At 43.0% G+C, this 13,053-nt stretch overlaps 1 protein-coding gene across 1 annotated transcript in view; it reads right to left on the reverse strand.

The window, feature by feature from the left end:
* The window catches only part of Pitpnm3 (PITPNM family member 3), a 92,103-nt gene that overhangs the window by 52,313 nt on the left and 26,737 nt on the right, over positions 1 to 13,053 (reverse strand). Inside the window, 1 exon segment of the mRNA XM_037201331.1 lies at positions 12,924 to 13,031. Coding sequence (XP_037057226.1) covers positions 12,924 to 13,031 — 108 coding nt within the window.

Consider the following 13,053-nt stretch of genomic DNA (forward strand, 5'->3'; position numbering starts at 1 on the left):
CAGATGGGCAATCAATCAAACCTGAGGCCCTTCCCAAATGATCTACACTGACCAGCGCAGAGTCTGCCGTACAGTAAGGGCACGTGTGGCTGTGTGAGGGCACCTGACTTACTCTGCTTTGGGGTCAAGAGGGACTTCTAAGTCAGGCTATGGAAGGAAAGTGTAAACCCAGAGAGACACAGCTGTGCTATGGGCAAGGGAAGGGCAGGTAAGCTGTGATGGGCAGGGCAGACAGGGAGAGGCTGGGAATCTCAGGGCAGCTTCCTGGAGGAAAAGCCCAGGACAGTACGAACTAGAGATGAAGCAGGGAAGGATGATGGTGGAGGTGCTCCAAGGAGATCTGAGCCTCAACAAGCTTACCCCAACCTTCTCCACTGAGCTAGAAACACAGAGTGATTGGAGGAGGAGGGGAGGAATGCCTAGACCTTCAGAGGTGATCCTGATATCTCAGGTCTTAGCAACAGTTTGATGCCCCTCTTTTAATGTCTTTCACGGTAGCTGCTCAAGGATGCTTAATTCCTGTAGTAACAGAGAACTCACTAGCCCTGGGAAATGACAATTGTGGGGAACAGGGATGGTCATGCGTGCCAGGATGGGGGCTTTATGCTCCATTCTGCAGGTAGCAATGACTCAGTTCTCACTACCACCGCAGCACAATGGTCTTGCTCTTCTATTTTAGGAACATCACAGAGGTCGAGAGTGAAGACAGTAAGTTGATTGCATGACCCAGACTTTTTCCTCTGCCCAAACCAGACTCAAATTATTTCCATCTGACTCTCTAGCAGCAAAGGAAAAATAAGAAAGAATGTCTTCTTAAAACCAAAACTGTGCATAAGCATCTACTCCCCTCCCAAAAAAATAAATAAAGGTAGAAGGCAGAGAGTACTGAAGGACAGATCTCAGGATGGCTACAGAATTGGCAGGACCCAGTGCAAAATGGAAGCTTAAATCCCCTTATTTAAAACCATTGAGGATTTCAAGATGGTGACAGCAGAGCATAACATGGACTGTGGACCCTTCTCAGTATGGAGCCAAATGCCCAGAAAGCCAGCTCAGCAGAGAGGCAGGCCTAAGCTCAGCTCTGCGGGGGAAGGTCTGGGGCATGCGGAGGAAGCTCAGAGAACACAGCAGGCTCAGGAGGAAGTGCCAGAGCCCCCAAATTCTGCAAGAAGTTGGGCATCCACAGTGGACGAGGCAGTGCAATGAGCCTTCCCTGACCCCTGTGTGTGCCAAGCAAAGACACCTGTCCCTCTATGTGAGAAAAGGTGGACATGTGAGGGAGAGGACACCCCGAGAAGATGGAAATATGCAGGAGGGATAAATCGGGAGCCGGTCTACTCACCCCGTAGAGATTCCTAGCCCTCCCTAATAATCACACGGCAGCAGGTTGTGCTAAATAGACAGCTCCCATCACTTGGAGCTCCGCTAACAGGCAGCTACAAACAAAATGGAACACAAAGCCAAATGTTGCTAAACATGAAAGGAAAGCCAAAGCTGTGCAAAAAAGATAGCAAACTCAACGACTGGAACACGGCGAGTAGAGGGAAATGGGGCTGTGCAGCCCCAGAACCAGCTCAGCATCATAATCCTTAATCACTCTTAAGTTTGAACATGCAGCAGAGTCCCTTAGAGGACTAGTTAAATCAGCGCCTAAACGCTTCTAGAATTGGACTGGCTCTGTACGGTCGGGTGGGACTCCCTCCCTCACATTTCTGACAAGTCCCTGAGTGATGCTAATGCCATTGGCCCAGAGACAGCTCTTTGGAAACCATGTGTCTAGATGCAGGGACATAAACCAAAGTTGTGAGCGAACAGCTGGGGAGCAGTGCTCTTTGCAGAGATGGGGGCAGGGAAATTTATCAGGGATACCTAAACACTGACTGCTTCTTTCCCACCAGTGATGATGTGATTGTTTAGAAATGAAAAGAGCCCTGATCATAGATGGCTCTTAAGGGATAGCTCATAGACTATTAGTGTAAATGATTCTGGAAGAAATGAACCCTGAGCATAAAAGGATAGCAATATGGCAGAACCGGTCAAGAGCCTCAAAAGGTTACTCAATGTATAAAAATCAATATATACCAAAGAGACAGAACAAAAGATGAAAAACACATAAGTATCTCAACAGATGAGCATAAACAAGCATTTGGCAAGACTCGATACCTTCAAATACTAATAATCCCCAACAAGCTAGGAATGTGAGGGAACTTTCTCAGCCAAATGAGGAGGAACACATTCAAAAATCCCAAAGAGATGGCTCATCACTTAAGATCACATGTTGCTCTTGCAGAGGACCTGGGTTCAATGCCCAGCACCCACACAAAGATTCAAAACGATTCATAACTCCAGTTCTAGGTGATCTAGCCCCCTCTTCTGACCTCTGCCCGCACCAGGCATGAATGTGGTACAAAGACATACATGCCACAAAACACCCATTCACATAAAAATCAATCAATCAATCAATCGCTGCAATGAATATATGTAATGGTAAGAGATTGTAAACATCCACAAGTGGTCAGGAATAAGACAAGACTCTGCTCTTCCCACTTCTATCCAACATTATTCTCTTGAGGGCCGAGTCAGGGAAATTAGACAACAAGGAGAAATAAAATGTAACCGGACTGGAAAGAAAGAAGCAAAACTACCTCTATTTGTAGGTGACATGATCTCATATATAGGAAATCCTAAGGACTCCTTCAGCTCTTACACAACACACACACACACACACACACACACACACACAACATGAATCTATCAGGTTTCAGGATACAGGATCAACATACAGGGTCAGTTGCATTGCCACATATTTGCGAATGAACGGTTTGAAAATGAAATTGAGGAACAATTCCAGTTACAATAAAAGAAAATATTGAGGAGTGAATTTAATAAAGCCAAGTGCTCAGACTTGCTCATTGAAAACTATAAAACATTGCTGAAAGAAATTAAAGAGGGGGAGCTGAAGAGATGGCTCAGGAGGTAAGAGCCTTTGCTGTGCAAGCTCAAGGACCAGATTTTGAATCCTAGCGCACGTGTGAAAAGCAGAGTGTGGCCATGTGTGCTGCAGGAGGCAGAGATAAAAGGAATGCTGGGTTTGCGGGCAACCAGCTTAGCTCCAGGTTTATAGAGACTCTGTCTCAAGGGAATAGGATCCCTGACATCCTCTGCTAGCCTCTGTGCATATACATGGGCATATACCACACTCTCACAAACACACATGCACATGCACACATTAGTTTTAAAGAAGTAAATAAGTTAAAGAAGACCTAGGTAAATGTAAAGACATTCCATATTGATGTGTTATGACTGATAATGCCATGAGGGTAAGACTCCAGGCTGACCTCCAGGGCCAGCACAGTCCCAGCTGGTCCCTTTGCAGAAATGAGCAATCTGACCCTAAATTTCATATAGGAATACAGAGTAGCCAGAGATATCCTGCAATAGAAAAACAAGGTGGTTGGTGTCCCACATCTGATTTCAATACCTATAAGCACAGTAAGATGGAACATCTAGAAATAAATCCATATGCCTATGACCAGCTGACATTGACAAAGATGCCCATGCAAGTCAATAAGGACAAAAATCTTATCAGCACATAGTGCTGAGACAACTAGTTACCTATGTGCAAAATAATATAGCTGAGGGGCTGGAGAGATGGCTCAGTGGTTAAGAGAGCTTGCTGCTCTTGCAAAGGACCTGAGTTTGGGTGCCAACACCCGTACCAGACAGCTCACAACCACCTGTAATTTCACCTCCAGGGGATCTGATGCCTTAGGCTCCTTCACCCAGAGACATGCACAGATACACATAAAACTTTAAAAATGAAAAACAGTTAAGAATGAAGTTGAATCCCTACCTCATATCATACACAAAACAAACTCCAAGTACATTAATTTTTTAAAACCCTAAATATAAGAGCTAAAACTATAAAATCCTTAAAACATATAAATCTTTGGGCTCTTGGGTTAGGTAATAGTTTCTTGGGTATGGTACCAAAAGCACAGACAATGAAAGAGGGTTATTTGGACTTCAAGAAAATTTTAAATCTTTGTGCTTCCAAAGACACTATTGAGGAAGTGTAACAACAACTAGCAAGATGGGCAAAATATTTGTAACTCATGTATCGGGCAAGATGCCAGTGTTGGGGGTACATCAGAAGCACTTACAGCTCAACAGAATAAAGACAACCAGTAGGCAAAGGGTTTGAGAAGAAAGTTTAAAAAAAAAAAAAAAAGCAAATGACCAATAACCACATGAAAAATGCTAACATAAGTAGTCATTAGAGAAATGAAAATGCAAAACACTCACTAGGAGGCAATAACCTAAAAAGCAGAGGATATGAGCCTCAAGCATCAATGAGGATCTGGAGACCCAGGGCCCTTTCATGTCACCAGAGGGAATGTGAAATGGGCGGTCGCTTTGGAAGACTCTGGCAGTTCTTCAAAAAGTTAAACAAAATTACCATGTTGTACAAAAACTCAAACTCTTAGGTGTGTATCAGGAGAGTTGATTGCACGTGGACACACACACACACACACACACACACACACAGACAGAGAGACAGAGAGACAGAGAGAGACAGAGAGACTGTGATTCACAATAGCCAGAAAGTGAAAACAATGCCTATCAACTGATAAATGGATAAGCAGAATGTGGCATGCCTGCGCCACAGAGTAACATGGAACCATAAGATGCAATGGAGTACTGATATGTGCTACAATATAGGAGAGGCTCAGAAAGTGATGACGAAAGACAGAAGTCAGACACAAAGAGCCGCATCTGCTCGATTCCACTGACGAGGACAGATTGCTGAGCGGAATGGGGTTTCTTTGGGGGTAACGATGAATGTCTTGGAACTAGGTAACAGTGATGGCTGTGCACAGACATACAAAAACCACCGCAGTGAACACTCTGAAAGAGTGAATTCTATGGCATATGAATTATACCCCAGCTTAAAAATAGAATTTGGCAAGAGGTATTTCACTTGGACAGTGTTTGAAGCAGCTGCACGGTCCTGGGATAATGGATAGCCACTGCCCCATGCAGTAATCTCACTTTTAATCCGTGGCTAATTAATCATGCCTCAAGTGTGTGGTCTGTTCTCACCCATCCCCAATCAACAGAAAAATCTGAAATTTAATAGAGCAGGCAAAGGGAACTTCAGAAAACACAGAATGAGCCTGTGGTCTCGATGACTCAATGCCAGGTTGTTAGGCAAAAAACCCAAAATGGATGAGAGCATAAGAAGGTGGAAAGATGATTGCTGGGAGCAAAACCAGCTCCAGAGATGCCGACAGAAAGCGCTGAGGAGGAGAAAATGGACAAGCTGCTGTTGAGAGCTGAGGAAAACCATCCAGAACTCAAACAGAACCAAGAAATGAGAATACAGACAAGTTAGCCAGATGTAGTGGCCAATCCATTTAATCCCAGCACTTGGGAGGCACAGGCAAGCATATCTGTGATTGTGAGACCAGCCTGGTCTACAGAGTGAGTTCCAGGACAGCCAGAGCTACGTAGTGAGACTCCGTCAAAAAAAAAAAAAAAAAATGGCATGGTGCAGGGGATAAGGACAAGTTGAAACGCAGCTACAAAAATTCCTGCATCAGTCTAGCATAAGCGTTGGAAGGACAAACAGGAAAAATGTACTTGAATTGAAGGAACAATGAAAAGGAAACTTCCCAGCAATGATCCACGTGCCAGCGCACAAACAGTGCCAGTGAATCTCACTCAGAAAGTACGAGCAGAATGCGAAGAGGCAAACCCTGGAGCCTTGACAGCTTCAGGGGCAGAAACCCCAGGTTATCCACACAGGGATGAGGATTACATTTACCTCCAACTGCTCACCAGAGATGCTACATGCAAGGAAGCCACTGACAAAGATCGCCTGGATGTAAGTGACGTTGCGGTCAAAGGTAAAACAAAGGCATGTTTAGAAACACCAGGACTGTGGGACAGGCCAGTAGGCTCAGTGGGTAAAGCTGCTTGCTACCAAGCCTGACCTGTGTTTGATCCCCAGAACCCATATGATAGAAGAAAAGACCAGACTCTCAGAAACTGACTCCTGGTCTGCACACATGCACACCTACAAACAAATGTTTAAAAATGTAAGTTTTTAGAAATACAGAAAAAGGATGTGTAAGAAATTTGGTTATACCAATCAAAGGCATTTAAAACATTGAAGGGAGAAAGCTGTACTGGTTAATATGTTTAACCTAATAGGTGGAGAGAAAATACAATCTACAAGCAGAGCAATTTATTTTTAAAAACATGTATGGAAGCCTTGCGTGGTGAATACATCTTTAATCCCAGCACTAGGGAAGCAGAGGCAGATGGGTATCCGTGAGGCCAACCTGGTCTACAGAGCAAGTTCCAGGACAGCTAGAGCTACACAGAGAAACTCTGTCTCAAAAAACAAAGACAACACAAAAATTGTAAGGAATATTCAGAAAGGGGGAAAAACATGTATTAAATGAGACAGGGCTTCAAGGGATAATACTTAAAAATCAAACATTTTAATCACAAGGTACTTAAAATCGCAAATTAACAATAAAAAATAATCTATACACCAAGATTTTTATAAATGGCTCTGAATACTCATTGGATCAAGAAGAAAATGGAGGTTTTGAACTCCTTGGGCATTGCTGAGTGAGAAGATTCCTTATTCAGATCCTGTGAGATGGATCAGTGGGCAGGATATATGTTTTGTGGTGACTGAAACTTGAACAATTGGGGAGTCCCCTTTAAGGAAAAAATCATCAAAAGTTTGATGTTCGCAAAATTAATCTCCTGCTGGAAAAGTAATCTCCCCAATGCCTCAGAAAGGACTGGTGAGTGTCTTCTGTTCTCTCTAAACTGCATCACATGAAGTCATGAAATAAAAGCAATATCAACTTATATAAATTAAATAGAAAAAAACAGAGTTGGCAATAGAGCTGATTAAAAATAAAACTAAGAAAATACTTTTGTTTTTAAACAAAATTGTTAAGTCTTTGACAAAAGAGAATTAAAAATGATGCAGAGGGCTAAAGAGATAGCTCAGATGTTAAGTCCTGAGTTCAATTCCCAGCACCCACATGGTGGCTCACAACCATCTATAATGAGATCTGATGCCCTCTTCTAGCATGCAGGAATATATGCAGACAGAACCCTGTATTCCATAATTTATTCGTAATAAATAAATAAATCTTTTAAAGAATGATGAGGAAGAATAGATACCTAACAGGAGAAACTGGAAAAGACAATTTTTTAGAAAAAAAATTTTTTTAATCAACCTGATAGTGGGCATTTCTGAAACAATAAGGTAAAGGCTATACTTACTTGTAAAATGGGTAACATCACTACAATCAGAATCAGAAAAAAAAAAAAAAAAAAAAAAAAAAAAAAAACCTGCCATCATTTTTTTTGCTAGGTACTGGCCTAGGGATGCCAAACACTTCAGGCATCTATTGTACATATATGTGATATTTTTATTGTGAATTATGATTGGGCATTAAAAGTGGATCACTGGGGCTGGAGAAATGGCTCAGTGATTAAGAGCACTTGCTGCTCTTCCAAAGGACCTGAGTTCAGTTCCCAGCACCCACATGGCAGCTTACAGCCACCTGTAACTCCAGTTCTAGATAATCAGATGCCCTCTTCTGGCCTCCGTAGGCACCTACATGCATGTGGTGCACATAAATTCATGTATATAGGCACTTATATACATAAATAAAAATAATCAAATTGTTTTTTAAAGTGGGTTACCCTGTTATGGAGATGGGAGTAAATATGGAGGCAAATTTCTAAGATAGCTATACGATGCAATTTAAAAAGAAAAATAAGTAGTATAAATATTGGCAAGAATATAACTGCTAAGATTTTTAAATGATATGGCACATTGAAAAACCCAAAAGAATCAGCTGACAAACTGTTAGTGCTGGTACAAGATTGCGAAGAAGCGAAATTTCAAATATGCAGCTGTGATAGCTCATTTTGATTGTCAATTTTAGTGCACTACGAAAAGTCTAGGACATTAATGATGCACAATTTTGGATCTGTAAGGGTCTCTATGAAGGCTTCTAGAGTGGATTAACTGGGGGAGGAAGACTCATGCCGAATGTGGGCAACACTATCCCACAGGCTGGGGTTGAATGAACAGGAACAAAGGGGAGACTGGGGTGATGGCTCAAAGCACTCATTAGCTACACAAGTGTGAGCACCTGAGTTCAGATCCTCAGCACTCACATAAATGTGAGTGGGTGTGGCAACCTGCCTGTGATATCAGCCCCTAGCAAGCTAGCTAGCCAGACTAACCAGATGAGTAAACAAACTCCAAGAAACCCTGCCTCAATATATAAGGTAGAAAATAATTGAGAAAGGAACCTAATGTCCAACTCTGCTCTCTCTCTCTCTCTCTCTCTCTCTCTCTCTCTCTCTCTCTCTCTCTCTCTCTCACACACACACACACACACACACACACACACACACACACACATATAAACATGCAGACACACAGGCATACATACCACACACATAGACACCTGTTTAACAAAAAGAAAAAAGAAAAGGAAAGGAAAAAGCTAGCTGAGTTCAGGCATATTCCTTTCTCTGTTTCTTGATCCAGGAAGATGTGGTCCCTTCTCAGAAATAATAGATTGTATCCCTTGAGACAAAATAACCCTTTCCTCCTTGAAGTTCTTCCTATCAGGCCTTGAGTCACAGTCATGAGAAAAGTAACTAATTCAATAATAGAAAATAAGTTACATCCAGAATATGTAAAGACTTCCTTATAAATATAAGCAAAAGACAAATATTCCAATAGAAGATGGACAAAAAATGTGTTTAAGAAAACCAGGTACTCTGGAGGCAGAGGCAGGCCAACCTAGTCTATATAATGAGTTCCAGGACAACCAGATGCTGTTTTAACATTAATAATAATAATAATAAATTAAGAAGAGGGGCTAGTGAGAGAGCTCAGCAGCTAAGATTGGTTCCCAGCACCCATGTTGGGCAGCTTACAACCATCTGTAGCTCCCGCTCCAGGAGACCTGATGCCCTCTTCTGGCCTCTGTGAGTACTTGCCCTCATGTGCATCTAACCACACACAGACATACACAAGTATACATAATTTTAAAAAATAAAAGAAATTTTAAAGTATTCTTTTCATAACAAAAAAATGTCTGTCACTGCAGAATGTTTATGTAAATGATGGTGCCTTTATTGTGCAATAGTGCAGGTAAAAAGAATGGGATGAATCTGTTTCCCATATAAAAAGCTCTTCAAGGCTACTCTTAAGTTTTTTAAAAAAGGTGATTTGCAACACAAATGACTAATTTGAGCCATTGAACTATGCACGCTGGAAAGATGTCTGCGGTGGAAGGGACCAGGAAGGAAGACCGGCTTTGTTTTTAATGTTTGATTTTCTTCCAACAAGAATGTATTCAAGAAGAAGGTGGATATTTGTACACTAATGTTCACAGCTGCATTAGTCACAATAGGTAAAAATGGAAACAACCTGAATGTCCATCAACAAATGAATGGATAAACACAATGGGTATATACAACGGCAAATTATTCAGCCACAAAATGGAATAAAGTCCTGACCCATGCTACAACATGCATGAAGCTCAAAAACATGCTAATGAAAAAAGCCAGACACAAAGGGACAAACACTGTATGATCTTGCTTCTGAGTGACCTGGAGAAGAGATGGAAAGCAGCCTGCTATTAGGGGCTGAGGGGTAAGGATTGGTGCTCCATACAGTGTATCAGTCTGGAATGGTAACAGAGTTCTAAAGATGCATGGTGACAGCCAGACAGCAATGTGCCTTAAGCTATATTTTATGTTATGTGGATTTTACTACAATAAAAAAATGCTAAGTAGGGCTGGAGAGATGGCTCAGAGGTTAAGAACACTGGCTGTTCTTCCAGAGGTCCTGAGTTCAATTCCCAGCAACCCCATGATGACTCACAGCCATCTATAATGAGATCTGGTGCCCTCTCCTGGCCTGCAGGCGTACATGGAGGCAGAATGCTGTATACATAATAAATAAATAAATCTCTTAGAAAAAAAATGCTAAGTAAAAGTAGGACAAGTAATGGTCAGATAATAATAACTAAAGTAAGGGCTAGCACTGAAGGGTCTCTTTTTAGGGAAATGCACATCCCCTAAAGCGTGACTATATAGCCAGGTCTACAACAAAGAGTAATGACAGCAGACGACAGAAACAAAAGCAGAAGTGCACGAGAGAGGAAGACACAGCTGCTCAGAGAGAGAGGACCCGGGATCCTGGAATCCCATGCATGGAGGCTCCCGGGCTCACAGCTGAGGACAAACTGCCAACTCCAGAACTGACCCTAGTCTGCGGATGAGGAGGAGCTAAAGTGGATCCTTTAAAGGATATGACATCCATAAAGGAACACTCACACGTACTCACGCACACCCACATACACACACATATACATACAAACACACACATATACACATACAAATACATATATACATAAATGCACATATACACACAAATACTTAAACACACATACATATATATATACACAATACACACATACAAACAAATATATGTACAAACACAAACATACACATATACAAATGCACACAACATAAGCATACACACAAACACATACATGTACACATAAAACATACATACACACAAACTCACATACACATACACATATGCTCAGACACCATTCCTTTGGGGCAGCAGCAAAAAAAAACATTCACAGACAGTGAGAAAGAAAAAGTCACACATGAGTAATTAACACCCTATGCTTGTGCCACTTATGGGTGTGGGGTCTAAATTTATATCACCCATGGGGAATAGAAACCATGAACTGTAAATTTAGCATAAAAATATTCAAGGTGAGTGAAACCCTCCAGTTCAGAGAAAGAAAAACAAGACCAGCTAGATGTGGTGGCACACACCTTTAATCCCAGCACTCAGGAGGCAGAGGCAGGCAGATATCTGTGAGTTTGAGACAGCCTGGTCTACAGAGTGAGTCCCAGGAGAGCAAGGACCACATAGAGAGACCCTGTCTTTAAAAAAAAAAAGAAAGAAAGAAAGAAAAAGAGAGAAAGCATGCAAAACCAGTCTCTCTGGGGACATGTGCATGATCTAGGACATGAAGAAATCCACAGAACAGACAACTGGGTGACCAAGACGTATTTTAAAAAACAAAAAAGAAGAAGTATAACTCAGGAGCACAGGTACACTCTCCTCAGAGTCAGCACCCTCAAAGTCTGAACATTAGGATGGCCAAGAAGTGCCTGCGTGGCATGATAGAAACAGTGATGGACAGAAGAGATGGAAATCAAAAGATCATTCAAGGGGCGGAGGAAGGTCAGCTGCATTCAGAAGTTGCAGAGCATGAGCGGTCTTTTAGTCATGCAGACAGGATACTACCAACAAGCAGGAGTCTGGAGCTCCTAAGAGTTCTTGGCTGGAGGTAAGGTGATCAGCCAGGCTCTACCATGTTAGGGGTCCCTGGGATGACACGTGAGTAGAAGGGTAGAAAGCTTGGAGCAGGCAGCAAGATACTGATGAAGTGCAAGATTGCTCACTCCATCATCATGACCTGCGTGCATTTTTGCAAGTATTATCTCATAATTCTCACACCCTTATTACTCATTCCCCCACACTGCAGATGAAGAAACCGGACTGGGAAAGGTACTGGGATGTAGCAGGCCTGAGAGTCCTGTGCAGACCTTACATTTCAGAGGCTCTGCCTGACCCATGAACCTCCCTTCTGCTTCCTTCTCCCATCCACTTCTCCCTCCACCACCCTCCCACCCTCACAGTTCACACTGCCTCTCCCTCACCCCTGCTGAGCTCACACTGGGTCTGAGTCACACAAGCCTTAGCAGACAGGTGGGGGTGGAAGTGGGGAGGGAAGGCCAACTGAGTGATGAGCACAAACCTGGGTTTGTCTCTTTTGTGGCTACCAATCATGGCTGGAGAGGGGGATCCAGAATAGGTGACCCATTCTGGATTCCTTCTGGGCTCCTGAGGTGAAGCAAAGAGCAGACTGAGGACCCATCTGCAAATACATGCCTGGGGCACTGTGTCCCACACCAGTAGGACAAAGTCCCTAGACTACTGTCACATCAAGGAAGGATCCAGTCTTCATCTGGCCCCTAAAGCCAATTTAGAGATGATGTCCCAGCCTAGAAGGACCTTAAATAAGGCCAGGACTCAGCTTCACGTAGCTTCTTCATTCATGAAATGAAAACAATAGCTTGAGCCTGCTCATCTCTCAGGATAGGTACTTCTACATGGAACAAGCTCTGACTCAAAGTAGAAGAGATGTGGGATAAGAAAAGGAGTGAGTACCGGGGCAAGATGTCCATTTTCTTGGGCTGGGCCAACACCACCTTCTCTGGACAGCTCCTGATAGGATGGCTATGGCTACTTAGCAACTCTGGCTTGCCCAGACTAAAACTGTCTAGTGTCAAGGCCAAGAAAGGATTGGAAAAATGATATGAATGTAAGGGATGGAGTGTGTCTGTCCCCAAAGGCTCATATGCTGGGAGCATAGTCGAATGTGTAATAGCACGGAGACAGTAGAGCCTCTTAAAGATGGAGTCTGGTAGGAAGTGATTGGGCTGTGACCGCCTTGGGAAGGGATTCATGAAGATCTTGTGAGCAGGTTAGTTCTTGGTAGCCTATCTTATCTAAAAGATCTCAACCTCATAGACCTAGAACTCTAACAGTTTGATCTAGATTGCCCTTAATCACCCATGGCCCCCTAGTGCCACTCTATGAAAAAAAGGAAGTATCCTGTTGAAGTGCCCTGGAGTTGTTTTGTCCCAGGCAGCCCCACAGATGGCCCCTCAGAGAGTCCTATAGTTCCCAGGCACAATGGGCAGCCGCCACCCCCACCCTGTAACACACACACATGCACAGCCAGGCCTTGGGAGAGGCAGAGGCTCACCTTGATGTTCATCCAGCTTCCCCATGGTCTCAATCTGCTCCACCAGGTCATTGGAGCTCCACTGGCTCATTCCAATAAGGATGGCATTCTTCCCTTCAGCCACCTCCTCTGAGGGAAGGGGAGAGATGGA

This window comes from Peromyscus leucopus, chromosome 8b (assembly GCF_004664715.2).
Source record: "Peromyscus leucopus breed LL Stock chromosome 8b, UCI_PerLeu_2.1, whole genome shotgun sequence".
NCBI lineage: Eukaryota > Metazoa > Chordata > Mammalia > Rodentia > Cricetidae > Peromyscus > Peromyscus leucopus.